Source organism: Lissotriton helveticus, chromosome 5_1, assembly GCF_964261635.1.
Source record: "Lissotriton helveticus chromosome 5_1, aLisHel1.1, whole genome shotgun sequence".
NCBI classification, from domain to species: domain Eukaryota; kingdom Metazoa; phylum Chordata; class Amphibia; order Caudata; family Salamandridae; genus Lissotriton; species Lissotriton helveticus.
This window is the reverse complement of record NC_136065.1, coordinates 161,827,189-161,848,714: the sequence shown is the minus strand read 5'-3', so window position 1 is coordinate 161,848,714 and position 21,526 is coordinate 161,827,189. Positions and strand designations below refer to the sequence as shown.

The 21,526-nt window shown below is 48.2% G+C and overlaps 1 protein-coding gene across 1 annotated transcript in view; it reads right to left on the bottom strand.

Annotated features, from left to right (window-relative positions):
* Window positions 1-21,526, bottom strand: part of SARDH (sarcosine dehydrogenase) — a 741,717-nt gene that overhangs the window by 676,422 nt on the left and 43,769 nt on the right. The window contains exons 3-4 of the mRNA XM_078641957.1: window positions 5,107-5,285; window positions 2,378-2,557 (exon numbers count right to left, since the gene is read on the bottom strand). Of these exons, the coding sequence (XP_078498083.1) occupies window positions 2,378-2,557; window positions 5,107-5,285 (359 nt within the window). The remainder of the gene's footprint in view (window positions 1-2,377; window positions 2,558-5,106; window positions 5,286-21,526) is intronic.

Sequence of the window (21,526 nt, the reverse complement as noted above, 5' to 3'; positions counted from 1 at the left end):
GACGATAGCCTCTTTCCAGTTCGAGGGGACTTCTCCCCGTGCCAGTGAGGTGTTGATAAGGGCTGTCAATTGAGGGACTATGGCCTGAGGGATGGTTTTGACGAACCGTACCGGCACTGAGTCACTGGGGGCTCCGCTCTTGGTTGAAATGAGTGCGGCCATCACTTCCACTTCAGTGACTGGGCCGAGTGCCGCTAGATGTGGCTTATTGGTTGTTGGCGATGGGTCCTTGGATTTTATGATGTCGGGTTTAGTGACAGGAAGGGAGGTGATGATTCTTTTGATTTTTTCGTCAAAGAAGACGGCCAGCTTTACGCATTTTTCCTCCGCTGCTTTGGGGTCCATAGGTGTCTGTGGGGGGTCGGGGACATGGAGGAGCTCTTTAAGGATGGAGAATGTCTCCTTAGCTGAGCAAGAGCAGCCCTTTATTTTTTCCTCATAGAAGGCACTTTTTGCTTCGTGGAGGGCACGTTTGTATGCTTTCATGGATGACTGGTACGCATTTTTCTCTGGTGTCAACTTGTTTCTCCTCCAAGAACGTTCGGACTTTTTGCACTCTTTCTTGAGGGTGTAGAGAGCGGGTGTGTACCAGGGAGCGGGAGTGGCCCGTTTGACGTGTTTTAGGGTACTGTTGAGGGGAACAAGACTGTCTAGGGGAAGAACTAGCCAGTCGTTAAATTCTCTGTCAGCGGAGTTGGGGTCCGTGGGCAGGGGACTCATGGTTTCCCGGAGCATGGATTCCCATTCCTCTGGTATTAGCTTATACCATCGTCTGGTGCGTATCCTCGTTTTCTGTTTAGTGACAGTGGTGGGATTGATTGACCAGTGCATTGGGATCAGCATGTGGTCTGTCCAAGGCAGAGGGGTTGGGTCCAGGATCTTTAAGTTCTTAACGTTGGTGAGAATAGGATCCAGGAGATGGCCTTTCTCGTGGGTGGCTTTAGTATTTTGGAGGTGGAGGTCGGCCGTGTTTAGGTCAGCGAGAAGGTTGGATGCGGCATTGTCCGCGGGATCCAAAAAGTGAAGGTCACTTAAAGATGACAGCTTTGCACTTTCTGAAGCACGTTGTGCATTTGTCAAGGACCTGACACAAGTCAATTAAACCGTAACCCCCCCTTAGCATTCCTTTTGCTCTCTTTCGTACCACCCTCCAATACTGCTCAGCAATGGTTGAATGAGCCGGTGCGCGAATGAATTGCAAGTTCACGTTAGGGTCTCTTGCTGACTCTCCAGGTCATTATTGATTAGACCAGGAATTTACAATATAATATAAAGAACCTAAACCAACCTTGGATTGTAAGCTCCATTTCCTACAGACCCCCACATTTCACACCTAAACTAAGGACTGAAGAACTATTATTTAGGGTTTCCACTGATTTATGCCTGGAAGCCGAGAAGTCTCTTGTGGCGGTGCAGCCCCAGGTCCTCCTTGCAAATGCTGTGTGCATGTCACCATGGCCTGATATGGGCCTCCATCGTGTACGATGCCGAACTCCTGCTCAGCCCTCGATTCACTGGCCTCTTCGGGCTGCAAGACCCTTGTTCAGTGTGTCTTGCATTACCTAATAAGGCTAGACTGACCACCTTATCAGGCACTCATGCTAGTATTAACTGGAAATCAGCAGACAGCATGGAACCAAGCAATACTGAGGTTACGACACCTCTCGTTTGCATGAACCAAAGACTCTGGTTCAGTCCAGGGACAGCAACTATATTGTGCAGAATCCATATTTTGTAATGCTATTTGTTTTATAGTAGCTCATAAAACATTCAGATGTCAATGGCATGATTCCAGCTACGCAAATATGGCAAACAGCTCTTTGATGGGCCATGTTGTTCAGTTGACGTCAATCTGATGAGGTGAGTGAAGCATTTATTTAACAGCATTTACACGGCATTAAGCAGCTGCAGGAATCACATACATCATCTAAGAAGTTTAATTCAGTCAGGGGAACTTTAGATCATCATTATGAATGCCGCAGATAAACGACTTATCATAAAACAGTTCTGAAACAATTTGCTAAGTATAACATCCATCCTACAGCGTGTGATGGGCTACCAAGGATGCGTGACTCTCCAAATACTTATAGGAGGTCAACTGCTCCCTCACTCTTCTAGCCGACTTACCTCTAGAGAGCATGGTAACCTATCTCCTGCCTATCTATCCTCAAAAGACGTCTAGGATGAAAAGTAATAGTGTATGATACTTACATATTCAAGAAAAATAATAAAAAATCAGATAGCACAAATTACACACATTAGGACAAGTAAACCAGGGGGCTAGTGGTAGACGGCCAAATAAGAGAAAGCAAGCAATGGCACCAAACGCCCTATCAATTGCATGCAAAAAAAAGGCTATGCGTCTATCTTGGATTACCAGAGCTCCCCTGGCGCTGGCGGCCCTGGCAAGGGTAGTGCAGGTCCCAGCCGGGTCCATTGTGCCATCCTTTGGTACATACAGGGTACCATAAAGATCATCAACGTTCATCAGTGGGTAGAGGTCCTTGGTTTCTGCTGGAGACAGTACATAGGATTCTACTCCGTACACCTTTCCCAGCTGTTAAAGAGATACAAGAGAAAGGACAAGACAAATTTAAGGTGCAATAAAAAAGCATCAAACTTGTTTTTCTCAAGCAGTGCTATAATTCACTTTTCTGAAATATTATAGCTGTTGTGGAAGAACAAAAAATGATTTAAGGAGGTTACCACATCCCAAACTCCACTAATACATAGTTTGCACCACTCCCCCTCGAAAACCAGAAAAGGTTTTCTAATTGTACTTTAGTTCAGGTTTTTGGCTACAAGAGAGCACACATTAATAAACCAAAGGCTTCTATCCATTTAAAAAAAGTGAATATCACTAGGAAGAGGATTTTTTGGTCACCAAATGCAATTCAAGCCTAATGTTTAAAAAATGTCTTTGTTCTGAAAAAAAGGGAGGTAATTAGTGGGTGAGCAAGTAAGATCATCAAAGCGTGAGGCTCTTTGGAGGAGCACTGTGAGCGACCAGGATGGTTCAAGAGAGTTTTCGGTCAGCTGCGTCTAGCATCTTCTACCATCAGTACTCTCAAAACAAAAATGATGCATAGCTTTCGATTCTCAATGACCTCCCTACTATTCTGATGATTTAAAGTTAGAGAAAGTTTAATGAATCTAACAAATGCAAAAAGACAAAAACAATTCAAACTAAGATTACGATTTAAAGCAAGTCATAAAACCTAGGGGCAGATGTATCAACATCCAGATTTGCGGATCTCAAATAGCGATTTTTTAGAAATCGCTATTTGAGATTTGCAAATTGGTATGTATGTAGAAATTTGCTTTTTTTTGCGATTTCATAAAATTCCTTAATTGCGATTCGCAAATTGCGAATCGCAATTAAGGAATAATTTCCCATTCATTTCTGTGGACCAGGAGGCCCATAGGAATGAATGTGAAGTTATTCTCAATTTCAAGTTGAGAATAATTTCAAGGGTGTCATAAGAACACCCTGATGCACCACTGAAATTTACATTTGTGCGCATATGGCGCACATACATGCCCTATGGGCATGTATGTGCGCCACATGGCTCCTTCACAAATGCAAAAAAGTGCTTTTGTGAAAGAAATCGCAAATTACCACCAACTTGAAGTTGGTGGTAATTTGAGATTTCTTAATGAGAAGTCGCACAACTTGGGTGCTTCATACATTGCATTTTAGGAATCGCAAAATTTGTGATTCCTTAAATGCAATCGCAAAATAAGGAATCACACATTTGCGATTCCTTATTTTGCACTTAAATTTGCTACACACATACCATTTAGCTCAAATGAGTTCGCAAACGCCGAAATTCGCAGAAGTTTGCGAACCCATTTGAGCTTCATACATATGGCCCCTAGTCATGTAAAGCTGTGTTGAGGTAAAAAACAGCAACAAAAAAAACCATTTAAATTTTCACATAGTTTAGAGGTAAGAGAATATTTATTTCACTACAGTTTTCCTATTCCAACTCTTTCACTCTTCGTAGACTTCTCATTAACACCAGGCATTAATTCTGCAAACTCAGGCATCGATCTCATGGAAAATTAAGCACTACTCCAAGTAGGTTTTCTACATGGAAAACTTTAAGTTTAGCGTTTGTTAATACAACAACTTTGCACGTGATCATTCTTTTCTGCTTTGCTGCTCTTCAGTAAAAAGCATCCCTAAAAAAAACTCCGTTCTGGGGATGATGGGGCTAATATACATCAACACATATATAAATGGAGCCTATATTCCATAGGTCTAAACGCCTGTGTGCATTTTGTGTACGAAACTTGGCTGGAAGATGGAGAGGCTGTCCTTGCTGGATAAATAATTGAAAAAATTGCTCACATTTAATTTTTTACTTTGCGACACCTTAGCCACAGAATAGGAAAAATATACCCTCTACCACAAATTCCCCTGCTACTTGCCGATAAATCATATTCCCTTGTCAGTGTAATGGCAGATGTCACCCAGTCATCTACCTTTGCTGATCCATATATGGTCACCGTGCACGGAGCAAGATTATCAGTTAATCTTCAGCCCACCCGGCAAAATTCTACGCAAAATCGTCAACATCCATGCACTCTGGATAATTACACAGCATGTCGGCTAACAGAGCCTATTTCAATTGGTGCAACGTGCCTGAAGCAAACCCAGGCCGTCTTAGTCTGAAAAAGGGGCTTAGAAAACTGGTGCCTCCTCCTCTCTTCACCATACCCCGCTCCTAAACCTCAGCGCCCAGTGGAGGGGCTAGGCTGTGACATCCAGAGATTAAAGTGAGGCATCACTGGTCAGCATATTGGCCAGATTGAGGGGACGGAGGTGGACATCTGCATCCGAAACAAGAGGAGGCAGCTTCAACCTGGCACAGAGGTGGGACCAGGCAGCAGCTCCAGCTGCAGAGGCAAGGAGTCCAAAGTTATAATAATCGATTACACCAATAACTTGTAAAACATTTTCTACAGGCTTTATCACTTGTTCTTAAACCAGGTCATAAGACTAAACAAGAGTAGGTTATCACCCTCAAAACCCAAGTACTTGTCTTTCAATACATCAATCCAGTGCACACAAAATGATGGAACGCTTGCATGCCAACTTACAGACATCAGCCTTTTGTACTCATCCAGTCGCTGTTTGTTGGAGGCGATAAAGAGTCCCCCATTCTGTATCCATCCGGTGTGGAGACCAGTCTCCTCCTCCAGGTCTCGACTCACCACATTCCGCGTGTGGGCCAACAATTCCACCTCAACATCACTGGGACGCAGCTGCCAGAGGAGGCCTGGGAGAAATCAAAATGAATGAATGAATGCCTGGGTTAGCCCATTTCTGTTGGTAACAGTAAGATATTTTTACTTCTATTCAACTGGCCAGCACTGGTGCACAAGCAAAAGATGCAGGAGACTGGTACATCCCCTATAATACCCCAACCTTGTGCCAGGGGTTTTAGGGAAAGGATCTGCAAGCCTTCCACATCTATATAAGTGCATCAGGCAGGACCTATTTAAACACGCTTACAGACTTGACTGTGTAGCAATATTAACTCCATGCTTACACTTATTCTCTTATTTACCAACCATTCAGCAGCGCTCAGTGCAGCATTCACTTGTAGTGGTCAGTTCTTAAATTAGGTCAGGATACATATTGTCAAGGATCTTATACAACATATGCCAAATAGTTATTTGATTAACAAATCTATTTCTTCTTCTCCTTTATTTTTTTTGGGCATAGTCAAGGCAAAATGTAACATTACGTTGACGTGATGTTACACTTGTTATGCAAAATTCCTGAACTCACACTTTTATGCCACATCGTGCAAATATGCACCATTGGTGACACAATCTTACTGTTTTGTAGAAAATGCACCCTTGCATCATAAAAGGCTTTGAGGGCCGATTTAATGGAAACATATATCACTAAATGACAGATTTAAGTTTGGCATAATTCTATGTAATTTTTTCCCCAAATTGTGTATAATAATTACAAGAAAGCAAAAAACGCAAATTTCTCAAATCCCTAATTCGAATGTCACAAGCTTTTTTTGTATTTTACGAAACACAAAAAAAGGCGGAATGAAACACCAGCTGTTTACATTGTTATGAGTCCCAGTCCGATGCCCACTGGTGTTACCCTCCAATAATCAGTGCTTAGTGCACCTACACTGGGCATGCTGCTCTGCAATGTGGCTTGGAGAGTGGAGACAGGTCTTTAAACTATTTGCTCAAATGGCTATGCACTTTATAAAGAACAACATTTGATCTTACAAATCACTGTGCATAGAAGAGTTCCAAACATCTGAAAATTGATGGGCAAGCAGATCAATTTGCATTGTTATTATCAGTTCCGATAATCTAAAGGGCTGTGCTCATTCGCCCATTAATGGCGCACTGCAGTAGATCGAAGGTAGAATCTGGCTCTTTCCAAAGTGTTTCCACGGCTATGTTGACCTGAACCTTTGAGACCTCCAAAATATAAGTTATAAATGTATGAGCACCCAAACATTTCCTATGACAGATTTGGGTGCTTTTATTCAATAGTGCATTGGAATAACAACCCATACATACGTCATGGGCAACATTTTTCAGGTCAATTTGAAACATGGTGCCATCATTATGGCCTTTTGCAGTTCAAAGTGGCCAGTGACATGCCTGCTTTTTTAAACTGAGGACGCTCACAACAATTAATAAAAGGACATGCTGTATGTGAGTGGTGCCTCAATTTTAACTTGAGAATCGTATTCTCTTTGCACAGTTGGGGTTGTGAGAACACAGAGAGTCACAGAATCTCAGTGCTGTCTGTCTCACACTTGTTTATGTTGTCTGACTTTCCACCTCTACAGAATTCTCACACACACCTTTCTTGATTTATTTAATTTTTGGTTGTGGATTGAAAGTGACCGATGATGATAACGTGGGCATACTGGCGAGTACCATCCAGCAGCCCTATGGGTTTGCGCACGTGAGATGCTTTGTAGCCTTTTCACACATTTTTTCTAAATTCTTTCATATTTTGAGTAATGTATACACATTAATTTCAACCAAGGTAGGATGTGTATTTGATGTGGTTATTGACAAAAAAATGTTGTTTGTTTTTTTAAATCGAGCAGTAACGACTAACCAGTTCATGGATTGTTAACCGGAACTCTACTGGGAGGGGTTCTTGAAAAGTATTAATAACCCCTAAGAGTCTTGAAAACGTGTGTCTCACTGCTCTCTGGGGTCAGACCCATTATTGTTTATAAATAAAAGCCATCATTATGAGAACCTGCTAAGAGTCTACAGAGCTTTACCATTGTTAAAAGCACAAGGATTGTGCAGCAATTGGGGACAAAAACATTTAGGACTTTTATCTTAATTAAGCAGCCAAAAAAAGAACGTCATGTGGCACATTCTGCTGCAGCATTATTTTGATCCTCCTGAGCCAGAAATATTCTTTGTTGAAACCTGCAAATGACTAGGCGCAAATTATGTGGAAAATATGGTAAATCCCAACGTAATTCGTAGAGGCCACAGACACGTAATCTCTTAACTCTACTGGCCCTCACGTTTGTCCATTATTTTATGAACAATTTATTTATGGAAGGTAAACAGCACCCAATCATTCGTAATCCAGTCAGTATTCATTTCTAGCTGCACCTTCAAGAGAACACCGTCAACAATCTCTGAGGTCTACGCACATAATGTTTTTTTTACTAACACAAAGGTTATTTTTTGCTAGTATTCTTAACTACAGAATTAAGTATTGCTCTCTTGTTTTTACTGCATGCAATCAAACATTTTAGTCCAGTATTTCGAATATTATTTTCAATGAAAATGTCCCCGTTTGACAAAACAGACTTTTCAAGCTTTGTATGGCTAAAATAAACATGCAATATAAGAATTACAAATAGAGAACACATAATGTGGCCCTATATCGCCTGTTTGTGTTTTTGTCCTCTTGGTTTAATGAGGTCACCAGAAACCCTTGACATTATATATAAATGTTTAAAAATTACGGGCATTATGCTACATTTAACCTTTGAAAGCATTTAATTTTCAACAATGCAGTGTTTACACTTTAACTATTGAAGTAAATCATAAATTCAAAGTTTTAGTAGACAAAACATCCCTTTGTTTAGCAATATGAACAGACGACACATACATGTAAACCTGCTGCAGCTGACTCTTCCTTAAAACTCAAGGCATATAGTTTGCAATGTAAAGTTGGCTTGAATTTTTAATTCCAGTGTATGAAGGAATTTTAAACTGAAGCTAAATATTAAATTCGCATACAGCCTTTTTATTCCAGGGAGTACGCCAAAGTAGAATAAATGGAATCTATCATGTATGATTGACCTCAGATGAAGCAGCAAAGGTATGCGCCGGCAAAAAGAAGATAACAGACATTAGGTGCAAAACGACAAAGTGATATGCTAGGGTCTATTTTTCAATTCTTTTTGTTGGTGAAATCAGTCAAATATTTCATAATTTGAGTATTTGTTTGAGTATACTTATTTCTATATTTTTGTTTTAAGGTACAAATTATAAAAATTGTTTGGCAGTGGGCCCGGCTTCCAGCAGTGGGGGGTGCCATGGACGTCATGAGGTTAAGAACAACTGAACTAGGCAATGACATCGACTTTTCATTGATAAAAGAGAAGCATACAGGGTGAATTTAATATGTTGGTTTTAGAAAGGGTCATTTACCCACCAGCTTGTTCACAAATCTTAAAAGCAGACTAATGACTGGGCACAACTTCATGTGTTAACATGTGGTGACTATTAAACTCCACAGATGGCTCCATAAGCGTCCAGATAACAAGATGGGTTCAACATAGATTAGATAATTTAGTCCTACTTGGATGCGCATGATTGTACTTTATGTGAATATTCTGGAAACCTGTTACAGATCCGGCCCTCTTGGAACTTTGCTGGACATCACTACCATCTAGTGTCTGAATCCCTTCTCTACATACACTACTGGTCCTGAAGTGCTAGGCATCCATAGTTTGAGTCAAGCAGCCAGAGGGTGCATTCCCTTATGTGTCCTCCTCTTCAGTAGAATTCATTTCTGGCTTTTTTAAGATGACAGCTTTCAATTGCTATTTCATCCTTGGTCTCTGCATGAAGACCGTTGATATGCCATATCAGGAAAACATTGTGGATTTATGTAGCGAGATGTGGACCTGACGTTTGGAAAGGACTCAAGCCGTGTATTTTACATTGCTAGCTGCAGGCACAGAGTCTCCACAAAGACCAGTGCGCCTTCAAGCCCCGCTTCAGGAATGGGCGTTCAAGCGCTGGTTACGGACTATGGGACCATACATGCAAGCATTCGCAGCGCCAGTGGTGGAAGAGGGTGGCACATGTGGTAGACAACATGAGCAGAGACAAGTTGGCCAAAGCCAAATAGGGAGCATGTTTTTTTAAAATTTAAATTCAGCACAGTAAACTGCAAACAGTGTGACAGCTATGGTTCAGCTGAAGGAACCGCTTTATACAAGAGCTAAAACTGACAATCTCAAAGCTGATACAATGTATCCATTTACTAGAGCACAGCAAGTGGTTTGGATTGTAACCAACTTTTTATAACAATGTTACAAGCCTTACAGGTCTTCCCCACTAACTAGGACCGTTATTTCTTTGCACCACTTAATTTATCTTCACATGACTCCTAGCTGCTATTGCATAGCCAGTCAGTAAATAACTTTATTTCGGTGACTCGGGCCATAAAAGTACATTATCACAATCATATAATCACCAAAAGAAATGCTAAAATCAATTAAAATGCAAATATACAATTCATTTAAAATTGCATAGCAGCACATGACTGAGAAGGCATTTCTTGGCACTTTACCTCCTCTTTTTGAGTGTTTTGCATCTTTCCTTCCCATATAAGCTTCAATGTTAGCAACTGACCTCAGGCTTTCTTTACCTTTTTAGTTATGAGGAAGCTTAGAAGAATATATTAGATCTCCCTAGAATATTCCTTAGGTTCCTGTATCACATTCTGTCACCAACTGCTACCTTCACATGAGGAATGTATCTCAGCCACAGGAATATCTACGCGTTGCACAACTCATCGAGTGGTTATACACATCAGTCAACTTAAATGAATGGTTTCACAATATAAGATATGTTTTTTTAAGAACCATTTATTCTCAAATGTGTCATAATTTACATCTGGAGACATTAAAAAAAAATTATGTTATGTTCTTGCAGTTTCAAAACCCTGGTGGTACCTGGTTTTCTACAATCCCCTGAGTAACGTTACCTGGTTTTCCACAAAACGTGTATCAAACAACAAGAGAGAGAGCAAGTGTAGGAAGGTGGCTACCTGACTATGGTTACCCCAGATTTTTTGCCTGTGTTTAGCTGTTTTTTTTTACTTAGTTGACCTGGTTCCCTGCTAATCAGGGCCCCAGGCCATCTGCTCTCTCTGTAAAATGGATTCCATGTACCCTAGGTACATACCACAATTGGAAATGGACTCCTTGTCAGCCCCTGTATAATGCACTATAGGTGCCCAGGGCATAGGGGCCACCAAGGCCTACCAGGGGCTGCAGCATATCTTTTGCCACCCCTGGCTGGTTCTTAAATTGACACAACTGGCTGATCACTCAGCTGGGGTAAGGTGGTGTAATCACCCCTTACTTAGATATAGTATACCTATATCTAAACCTACATCTGGACACATATTAACCTGTGAGCCACTCCTATGGAAGGCCTCATCAATCCTGGAGGCAGAGTGCATGGTTTAATGTGAGATGGAGCTCTAGCATGAGCTGAGCCTGTCTGCAGCTGTCGGGAACAACTCCCTAAGCTGTTTCAGGATAATGCCATACCATATACTCTTAAGTGCCTTATAATCCTCGCGGTTATATAGCAACTTTGGTTTGGCTTTATCAAAACAGGTCGTGTAAGGTGTCATACGATTTGGAATACTATCCCCTCGCCAGTTCTGGCGACGGGGATAGCATTCCACCCCTCTAGAGAGGTAAGACATGTTACTTTACTGAAATGCGGTTAATTTCTAAAAAGACCTTAGATCCACAAAATGGATGCCTCTGCCACAGACAAGAGTCTGACCCCCTGCAGCTGACCGAAACTCAGCCAAATGGGGCCTGGACAAAGGGTTTCCTGTCGCAGGGGGGTGTTACCACCCTCCAGACAGGAGATAGTGGATTGTAGCAGGGAGGTTTGAAAGAAACCAGACACTGCTTGGGGCGCACAAGGCTGCCCCTTGCATAATCCGGCCAAACCGGTTCTGGGGCACTCCAGCCCTCGTGCCAGGGCGGCCTGGATCAAAGGAAGGGGGTGTATCCACCCACTTCCTGGGTCCCACCCATAGGAGGGGGCCTAGCAGGTAATCCAGCCCCCAAAATTAGTATAAGACTGGGAGCAGTGCCAATGCACTTGAGATTTCCTGATGAAACATAAGAAACGAAACTCTGGACCCTTCGACATCCTACTCAACGTAGAAGACTGAAGAATCTCCCTTGTGGTCAAGGAGTGACCACCCTGTGCAAACAGGCACCATCCAGCCATCGACGTCTGCTTTGTCGCAGTTCCCGCCGGAACTCGAGCGACAGAGATCGACGAGATCAAGCTTGCCTGCCTTCCAACAGCCCGATCCACAGTCCCTGCAGAGTTGAGACCCGTGGAGGCAACCGGAAGCGTGGGGCACGCCATCTTGAAAAGACCATGAGACGCTGACCGTGCAGCCCACGAGTGACCCTCGAAGCTGTACACTGGGGTTTGAGAAGCCCCAACCCTGAGCCACTCTTGCACCGAAGTTCAGCCCTCCACACTCAACGAGTGCTGCGTGGGGCCCTTCTGCTCCATTTGGCTCAACGCGTTGGCCCGGTCACTTGCCAGCCGGCTAGTGGCCCCTGTGCCGACGAACTTTGAAATTCGACCTGCGAATCTGGTTGCTCCAGATCTGCACCAGCTTCCCTGAAAAGGAGCCCCCACTCTGACCCTCCTGGTTTGAGTGAGAAGCAATCTTCCGGTTCCGCGTGGATTGCTCTTGCCAAGTGTTGTTTGCTCCAAACTTGAAGCCGACTGCGCCGACGGTGAGAGCCCTCGTGGGACAGATCGTGACCCGCTCCTGGACGTCGCAGATGCCCCAGAGCCCACGTGACAGCGGAGAGAAGCTCCTCAAAGACCACCTGATTGCGCCCGACATTGCCTGGTTCCGTCCTGGTTCCACCCTGGTCACTGCTGAGTGACCCAGACTCTGTCCCCTCTGCTTTCAGGTACTTTTCGACTTGAGTCCACCCTTGGACTCCACCGGACACTTCTCCTTCACCCCGCCTGCAGCCCTTTCAGCTTCAAGCACCAAGAGCCTGCGTGACAAAACCCGACTCAACTTCGACCCTGTGCACCCGCTTCCTGTGGGTGAGGTAACTTTGCTCCGCCGGTGTTCCCACACTGGTACACATCTCTAGGGTCGGTGTCTTAAGTTTTGTTCCTCTAGGTTCAGCGGAAGTGTCCTTAAACTTTAACTTTACAACTTTTACGCACCATTGGTTAACATTGGTGCATGCGTGCGCTTTCCGTGCTGCTCCCGAATCCCATGGGTCTCTCCCGACTTCAGCATTGCTTGTCCCGACTGCTCCCAGCGATTCCCTAGGCCCTAGGCCTAACCACTGTTCGATTGGTATCTCTTATACCACTTGTTTAGTATATGGTTTGAGTGGCCCCCCCCGCCCTCATCCATAATTGTGCAACTTTGTATGTTTAAACTGTGCTTTTGATTTAACGCTTGTGCCCCTTTATTCATAAAGAATACTGGGGATTGTTTTTAGTAATAAATACATATATTTTTATAATATATACTTGTGTGGTGTCCTTTCATTTGATATTACAGGATTGTATGTGGTAAAACAGCTCGCTTAACACGACCTCTTAAGTTAAGCCTTTAGGCTGCTTAGTCCATGCTACCCCTAGGATAGCTTGTCTAATAAGGTTGACTTACAACCAGACACCATAAGGGATTGTTTGGTCTGATAATCGGTGGTTCCAGAATTGGAAACATCACCTATCAGGCCAACTTCTCACAGCAAGTAATAGTCACTCTTATTCTTCTGGGTAAATATACTTGAAATCAACAAAAGAGTGACAAAAAATTCCGGAGAGGAGGAATAGTTAGGGATGAAACTGTGCAAGGAAAAACCTCTATTTTTTAAAAAGAACCCTCACTCACCAACCTAGTTGGTGACATGCTTCATCATCGGGTTCCCACCAGGGAGACCGAATGCCTCCCTGGTGTGCTTCAATGCATGAATTACAGTGGAGCAGGATTTTTTGGCCGAAGGTGTAAGTGCAAGGGTTGGGCAGAATTAAAAGATGGATGGTTTTATCCAGATTTAATTTTAATGGCGGAAAAACCAACAATCATTAAAATCAAGTGAGACTGACGTGCGCTGGCTGGTTAGTTTAACCAGACCCGTCAGATTTAAAAAATAAGTGAAAGAATGGTCAACATGTTTCTACTTATATATGTAATTATGCTAAGCTTTCATCAGAACAGATTCTCCCCGGCAGTATACACTCCCTAAGGTGTATCCTGACCTGAGGACTAATGTGTGAAGTAAAACTCACGGTTTTACCAATGTGGCATTCTGGGATTTCCAGAGGCCCCTAGATTGTGAAGTAGGAGGTGGCTTCATGTCATGGGCTTTTTTTTTTTTTTAGCCCAAGCACGTTTCTGTTTAAGCAGTATCCCACTCTCGACCTAATCTGGATCGTCCGCGGCCTGAATGTTCAACCTAGGGGCCTTTGGAAATCCCAGAAGGCCACATTGGTAAAACTTAGCGAGTGTATACCGCCGGGGAGATTCGGTCCTGATGAAAGCTTAGCATAATTGCATTTATAAGCAGAAACATGTTGATCATTCTTTCACCTATTCACTAAATCGGACGGGTCTGGTTAGCCAGCGTTTTTCCGCCAATAAAATGAATTCTGGATAAAACTATCCATCTCTTAATTCTTCACCACCCCTTGCACTTACACCTTCGCCCAAAAAAATCCTGCTCCGCTGTAATTCAGGCGTTGAAGCACAGCAGGGAGGCATTCGGTCTCCCTGGTGGGAACCAGATGATGAAGCATGTCACCAACTAGGTTGGCGAGTGAGGGATCTTTTTAAAAAAATAGAGGTTTTTCCTTGCACAGTTTCATCCCTGAGTATTCCTTCTTTCCACAAAACCTTTCATGACGCTATTCCACAAAACCTTGAGTGATTGACCTGGTTTTCCACAAAACAGATTTCTACACATATTCCAAGCATGCAGAAGCATGAGCAATATGTATAAGAAACAATGCTCAAAACAATTTAAGAAAGGAAATTAATGCAATATTATACAAACTGCAATACTAAATTTGCACAAGGAACACATCAACGCAATCATTAATAACATACAAAATGCCACAGTTATCGCATTTGGCAAATTCTCCTAATGCAGGGGTTCTTGGGGGCGTGGCTACGCAAGCCACGATGGCGGCTGCATTCTGCTGAGGCTCCGCGATCGGGCTGGCATCCTGCCCTGTCCCAACGATCGCCGGGAGCCCCAACTTCAACGAATCGGCACCCGGAGATCCCCCACGTTCAGTGACACCCTCCTGCAGCGACACAGACCGCGTCGCCTCGCGGAATACCCTCAGACGCCTCTCGCCGGAGCCGCGCACCAAGCAGCAAAATGGCGGTCGCGGCTCGGCCCCGGTGACACCAGCGCCGCTGTGAGCCTGCTCCTCCTGCTGCGACAGCCTGGGCGACCTGACCTGCCGGCCGCTGAGAGGACCCGGGTCGGAAGAGGTGACCCGCCCGATGCAGAGTGGACCCGACCCAGTTACGTGCCGGGACTACTAGAGTGTGCCCTGGGTGGCGAAGAACGCCCCGGGACCCTGATTTGCCTGCACCTGGTCCTGAGGGGAAATCTGACCCGACCTACACGTTGCCCCGTCCGCCCCCGTGATCCAGCGGCGCCGTGACACCGGGCCTGGCGGACCTCCGCGATATCTACTGGGCGGTGAGTGCCAGCCCCTCCCTCACCTGTGACATTGATCCTGATACCCCGGCGGCCCCCCTGCATCCATCGAGACCCGTCCGGGGGTGGGTGCCAGTTCATTCCCCGGGCGGAGGGCCCCGAAGCACCCCTGGGCCTGGAGACTGCCATTGAGCCACGGTGCCTGACCCTAAGATGGCGCCCGAGGTGACATAGACGCCGGCCACGGTGTGTGCGGTCGAATCCGCGCTGTAGACGCGACAGCTCCCCCAGCTCAGCGGCGACCACCCGCCGCGCCGTGCACATCCCTCCTCCACACAGGGGGCCCCTGGAACCTTGCATCTTCGCCTTGACACATCGGACAGTGGGCCGGGGCTTCACCCCCCCCCCACACTACGCTGCCACGATCAACGAAGGGGGGGGGGGGGGACTCTTCACTGTGGAAGGGACCTGTTGGACGAACCACCCCCCCCCCCCTTTTGGCGCCATTAGCTGCGGACCGCCAACCGACTCCGACTCTGGGTCCTTCTGGTCCTCATCCCCCTTGGGCATCTGATCCACTAGATCCGCTGAGCGGTTAGACCGCGTCTGGATACCATCTGTCCTCTACATTGTCACGTGTCTCCTACTCGACGCCGCACTGTGGTGGGCACTGTCAGCCCCAACGAACTGCTTTCCGACAGTCCACTATTCCCCGGAACTGCAAAATCCATACCACCGGCCCCATGGGGAAGCCGAGAGGCCAGCAGGCGACCACCGTCCCCGAGACGGCCCCGGAGAACATGCCGCAAACGCGGGCCTGGTCGCAAGTTAACCCCCCACACACAGACCCCACGCTGTCAGCGAAGCTGGACCAAGTGTTGGCAGCTATTGAACTATCCCGACTCTCGATGGAGGAGCGACTGGGAGTTCTCACGACGGACATCAGCCTGATCCGCGACGATCATCGTAAACTGGCGGACAGAGTGAAGAAGGGGGAGCAGACTGTGGCCACACTACAACCACAGGTGAAAACTCAGGCTGCGGACTTGCAGGACGTCTTGGGCCGCGTGACGGCCCTTGAGGAGCGAGCAGTAGATTTGGAGGGGCGCTCGAGAAGGTGCAACATTCGCGTCCTTGGACTGCCGGAGGGCATTGAGAATTCGGACCCCCTGACCTACATGGAATCATGGACCAGCTTTTTCACCCCCGAATCGGAACGCTCGGCTTTCTTCTCTATCGAGAGAGCCCACAGAGTCCCCGCCCGGAAACCACAGCCGGGTTTCCCTCCTCGTCCTATGCTGGCCAAGTTCCTACACTTCCGAGACCACGACGCTGTACTTCGAGCGGCCCGGGCGGCGGGCCCCCTACAGGTAGAAGACCAACAAGTCATGGTGTTCCCAGACTATGCCCGTGAAGTCCAACAACAGAGGTCCACATTTCTAGATGTCAAAAGACGCCTACACGCGAACGGTTTCCAATACTCCCTACTGTTCCCGGCTCGCCTCAAGGTGCTACACAAGGGGAAGGCCATATTCTTCACCAACCCGAATGAGGCACAGGATTGGGCTGAGTTCCACTGTCCGATAATCCCGAAGGCTAGACCCCAGCGAGAACGCACCGACGATTCACGCCGTTCCCGGAGACGGGGCACGAAACGCACCCAGGCGGGCTCATCCAAAAGCCCGACCTCCTCCCCAGCGGGCTCACCTGACCTCACACAAATCATGCGGGAGCGACGAGATGCGCTGGACGCCTTGAAAGCGGTGACAGATCTGCGCCTCTCCCCATTGGCACCGGACCTTGAGCGCCAACCACATCTGTTCACTCCAGAGAAGGACCGAGACAGCGATGGCACGATGTCGGGGTTTGGCCCGATCTCTTCCCCTCTCCTTGCCACACATGTGGGGGACGCTGCCCTGGCTGGACAACCTGGCGCCCCCTCCTGAAGGATGAACTAACTACTATTGTATCCTCTTTTCTTGATCGCTCTGTGCGCTATTTGCGAACAAATACTACATAAATGTTTCACCATGTGCGCTCTCGCGCGGTACCCACATCTCCTACAAAAGCCCGATCCGCGCACAAGCCCAGTAGAAACGCATGCTGCCACCCCCGCAGAATCCGGTTATATTTCTCCCCTAGTAGGACATTGGTTTGGATGTGCCACCCCCCGGTGACATATACCTCGTATTGGGACTGTTTCCCACCCTCAGTTCAACCTGTTTTTTGCCCCCTACAGTTCCCCCACCAAACCTCTGGAAGCATGGCGCGCAGGAGCACACACGAGACACACGTTCGCACTCTCTGGGTATGCTCCAGGACTCTCCGCTCGCAAGCACGATCCCTCAGTAATGACGGCCCCACGTTCGGACGTTAATGTCCTTACACTTAATGTACGGGGTCTCCACACGCCCAATAAGCGGTACTCTGTCTATTCCTACATAAAGCGAATGTCAGCTAATATTGCTCTCTTACAAGAGACACACATCAACGCTACTGAACTAGGTAGGCTACAGGCGAAATGGCGAGGGACCTTCTGTGCCACGACATACTCCGCATACGCGCGCGGCGCCTTAATTTGGGTCAGGCAGGGAACCCCTCTCAGAACACTTCGGCGGGTGGTGGACAAGGAGGGCAGATATGCACTACTGGAGGGAATCTTGGACGGACAGGGGATCCTTCTGGGGAGTATTTACGCCCCTAACACTGAACAAGATGCATTTTGGGATCACCTCACAGGAGTATTGGCCTAGTTTACTACAGTTCCGTGGGTCTTGGGAGGCGACTATAACTGCACACTGGACCCTTCTTTGGACCGTTCCCACCCCCCTCCTGCGCGCTCCCCAATCCCTAGGCAGGCGGAGCTGTTCAGGGCATGGACCACCCACTGGGCGCTTACTGACGCTTGGCGGCACTTATATCCCCATGCCCGCATTTACTCATTCCACTCGATACCCCATAACCTCCGGGTCCGCCTGGACAGATTCAATCAATCAAAGCATTTATAGAGCGCACTACTCACCCAGAGGCTCTCAAGGCGCTAGGGGAGGGGGGTCCGCTACTGCTCGAACAGCCAGGTTTTGAGTTGTTTCCTGAAGGCGAGGTGGTCCTGGGTCAGGCGGAGGTGGGTAGGGAGGGAGTTCCATGTCTTGGCGGCGAGGTAGGAGAAGGACCGTCCCCCTGTGGTGGCTCTTCGGATGCGGGGGACGGCAGCGAGGGCGTGGCCGGTCGATCAGAGCTGGTGTTTGGGAGCGTAGAAGTTGAGGCGACTGTTGAGGTACCCTGGGCCTTGGTTGTGTAGGGCTTTGTGTGCGTGGGTGAGGAGACGGAAGGTGATTCTCTTGTTGACCGGGAGCCAGTGCAGGTCTCCCAGGTGTCCGGAGATGTGGCTGCGACGGGGGATGTCCAGGATGAGTCGTGCTGAGGCGTTCTGGATCAGCTGGAGTCTCTTCTGGAGTTTGGCGGTGGTTCCGGCGTAGAGGGAGTTGCCGTAGTCCAGGCGGCTGGTGACGAGGGCCTGGGTGACCGTCTTCCTGGTCTCGGTGGGGATCCACCGGAAGATCTTACGTAGCATGCGCAGGATGTTGAAGCACGATGAAGAGACGGCGTTGACTTGTCTGGTCATGGAGAGGGAGGAGTCCAGGATGAATCCCAGGTTGCGTGCGTGGTCTGTTGGTTGATTCTTATTCTCTGCGCCGATCCTTTCCAAACTACTCTCCTCAGACTACCTGGGTCGGATCATCTCGGACCATGATGCTCACATGCTGCGCCTGACATGGCGGCCCCCACATCCACTAGTCCCCACATGGCGACTCCCTGCAGACTGTTTGACGGATCCGGTGTTCAGGGACTCCCACAAAAACAGCATACAAGAATACTTCTCACACAACACGAACACGGCGACATCGGCTTTAGTAGAATGGGACGCGTTCAAGGTGGTGGCCCGAGGGGAATGCATTAAACAGATCGCAGGGGTTCGTCGCACATTAGAACGGACACTTTCAACCACTGAACAGCGTCTAGCTGCGCTCACTAAACAAACCGATGATTCGGCAGAGCACGCCGAGCTCACGGCTGAGGTGAAATCGGCTTATCAGGCAGCCTGTGCTGATCTCCGGAAATATAACTTCAGGGCCTACGCCGCCAGAGTCCACAAAGACAGGGACAAAACTGGGACATTGCTGGCCTGGATGGCGAAGCAAGACACCGAGATCAAACCGATCACGGACATCATCAACCTGGAGGGTGTGCTGGTACGTTCTCAAACGGAGATCCTATTGGCGTTCCAACGCTATTATGCACAACTGCACGGGGCTCCGACACGGCTCTCCCCGTCGTCTGTGGACCTTTTCTTGATCCCCTGTCGCTACCAGCGATATCGGACGCAGACAAGCGTACCCTCGACGCTAAAATAGCACCCTCAGATATCACCCACGCCCTGCGGGCCCTATCCCGCAATAAAGCCCCAGGCCTAGACGGCTTCCCACTCGAATACTACTTGACATTCTCAACTTTGGTGGTCCCTCGCCTGGCTCAGGTGTATGCAACGGCCCTGGACCTAGGGATGCTCCCCTGTTCCATGCGAGAGTCAGTGATCGTTACTTTCCCCAAGCACCATAGGGACCCCCGCTTCATGGGTTCGTATCGCCCCATTACACTCCTGTCAGCGGACTGTAAGGTCCTCGGGAAGATATTGGCCGACGGATACGCACAGGTTGTATGTCCACTGATCCACCCCGACCAATGCGGCTTCGTTCCTGGGAGGAGCACCTCACAGAACATCCGCCGGGTCTTCCATATCCAGGACCAGGTGCGGGATAGATTCCCTCGCGCCGCCTGCCTCATTATGGACTTGCAGAAGGCATGCGACACCCTCACTTGGCCATACCTTTTTTCGGTCCTACGCCGTCTCAACGTTGGCCTGACACGCACAGCATACACGCGCCTCCTATACACCGATCTGCAGACGCGCGTTAGGATCGGGAAACACATTTCCCCCGCATTTGAGGTCCGACGGGGCACCAGGCAGGGGTGCCCCCTATCGGCTCTCCTTTTCGCCCTAGCGGTCGAACCGCTAGCGATTCGGCTGCGTCGGGAGGGAATACACTGGGGCATCCCGTTGGCAGACGTCAGACACTGCGTCTCGATGTACGCGGATGACGTCCTCATTTATGTCCAGGACATCGACATGGATCTTGCCTCCATAGGAGTGGCGCTTGCGGAATTTGCCGAAGCATCAGGCCTTCGGGTGAATTGGGACAAATCTACGATCTACCCCTTCCACCCGGACCTACCACCCCAGGACGTTGCACTGGGGACCCATAGCCTTGCATGGTCTGCAGAGGCCCCCCGGTACCTCGGTGTCCGCCTGTATCACTCTCCGGCCGATATCTTCGACGGGAATCATCGCAGAACACTAGCTAGCCTTCGACCGATTGTCGCCTTCTGTACTAAGCTCCCGCTCGCCCCGATAGGGCGGATAGCCCTAGCTAAAATGATAATGCTACCCCGGCTCCTCTACCATTTTACCAATCTACCAGTGGTGCCACCTGGGTCCTTCTTCCGGGACCTCAACCCACTCTTGGGTACCCTTATTTGGGGCTCGGGTCGACATAGAGTGGCCTTGAAAACCCTCCAACTCCCCACAACACAAGGTGGGCTGAGAGCTCCCTCCTTTGAGTCCTATTTCCTGGCGGCTCAGCTCCAATGGCTGTCGTACTGGACGGCGAACCGCTATACCCAGGAGACTGACACCCAGACCGGTAGAATTACGACCCCGGAGCTGCTCCGTCTTCTCCTCCCGGGCACCCGACCTCGCCGTACATATCCCCTCCAAGTCACGATGGCGCGTCGGTGTATGATGCGGATCCACCGGATCTCCCCCGGGAGGACTCCATACTCTCCGGCACTACCGCTGGTCGGCTGCCCCAGGCGGGAACTCTACTTCTCGGCTCCTATGCTAGTGGAATGGACGCACTGCGACGTCACGGACATGGAGTCACTTTTTGAGGAGGGTCAACTGAAATCATTCGACCGCCTGGTCGCGGAGTTCGAACTCCCCCCAGGTCAATTCCTCAGATACCGACAGTTGCTCGAGGGTTTCCGCCCCTACCATCATCTTCCGGCTGGCGAACCGGACACGCATCCAGTTATTCACGCTATCCTGCGTATGGGTGCGGGACGCCACTTGGTCACCTGGCTCTACAAATCGATCAGAGAACTCTCGTACACCCCCCTTGTTGGCCCTACGCGCCACATGGGAGGAGGACATCGGACGCGCGTTACACGACTCGGAATGGACCAAGGCGCTCGAGGACCCGAAACGAGTTTCCAGGAACGCCCGCTTCAAAAACATCCAATATCACATACTACACAGGGCTTACCTCACACCGGCGCGACTGCAACGGTTCTACCCCACCTCACAATTCCTGTGCCCCAGATGTCATTCCCCCGATGCAGACTTCCGCCACATGTTTTGGGACTGCCCTGGCCTTCAACCCCTATGGCGGACGGTACAGACCTCACAGGCCTCACGACTCTAACCTCTTGGGAATCCA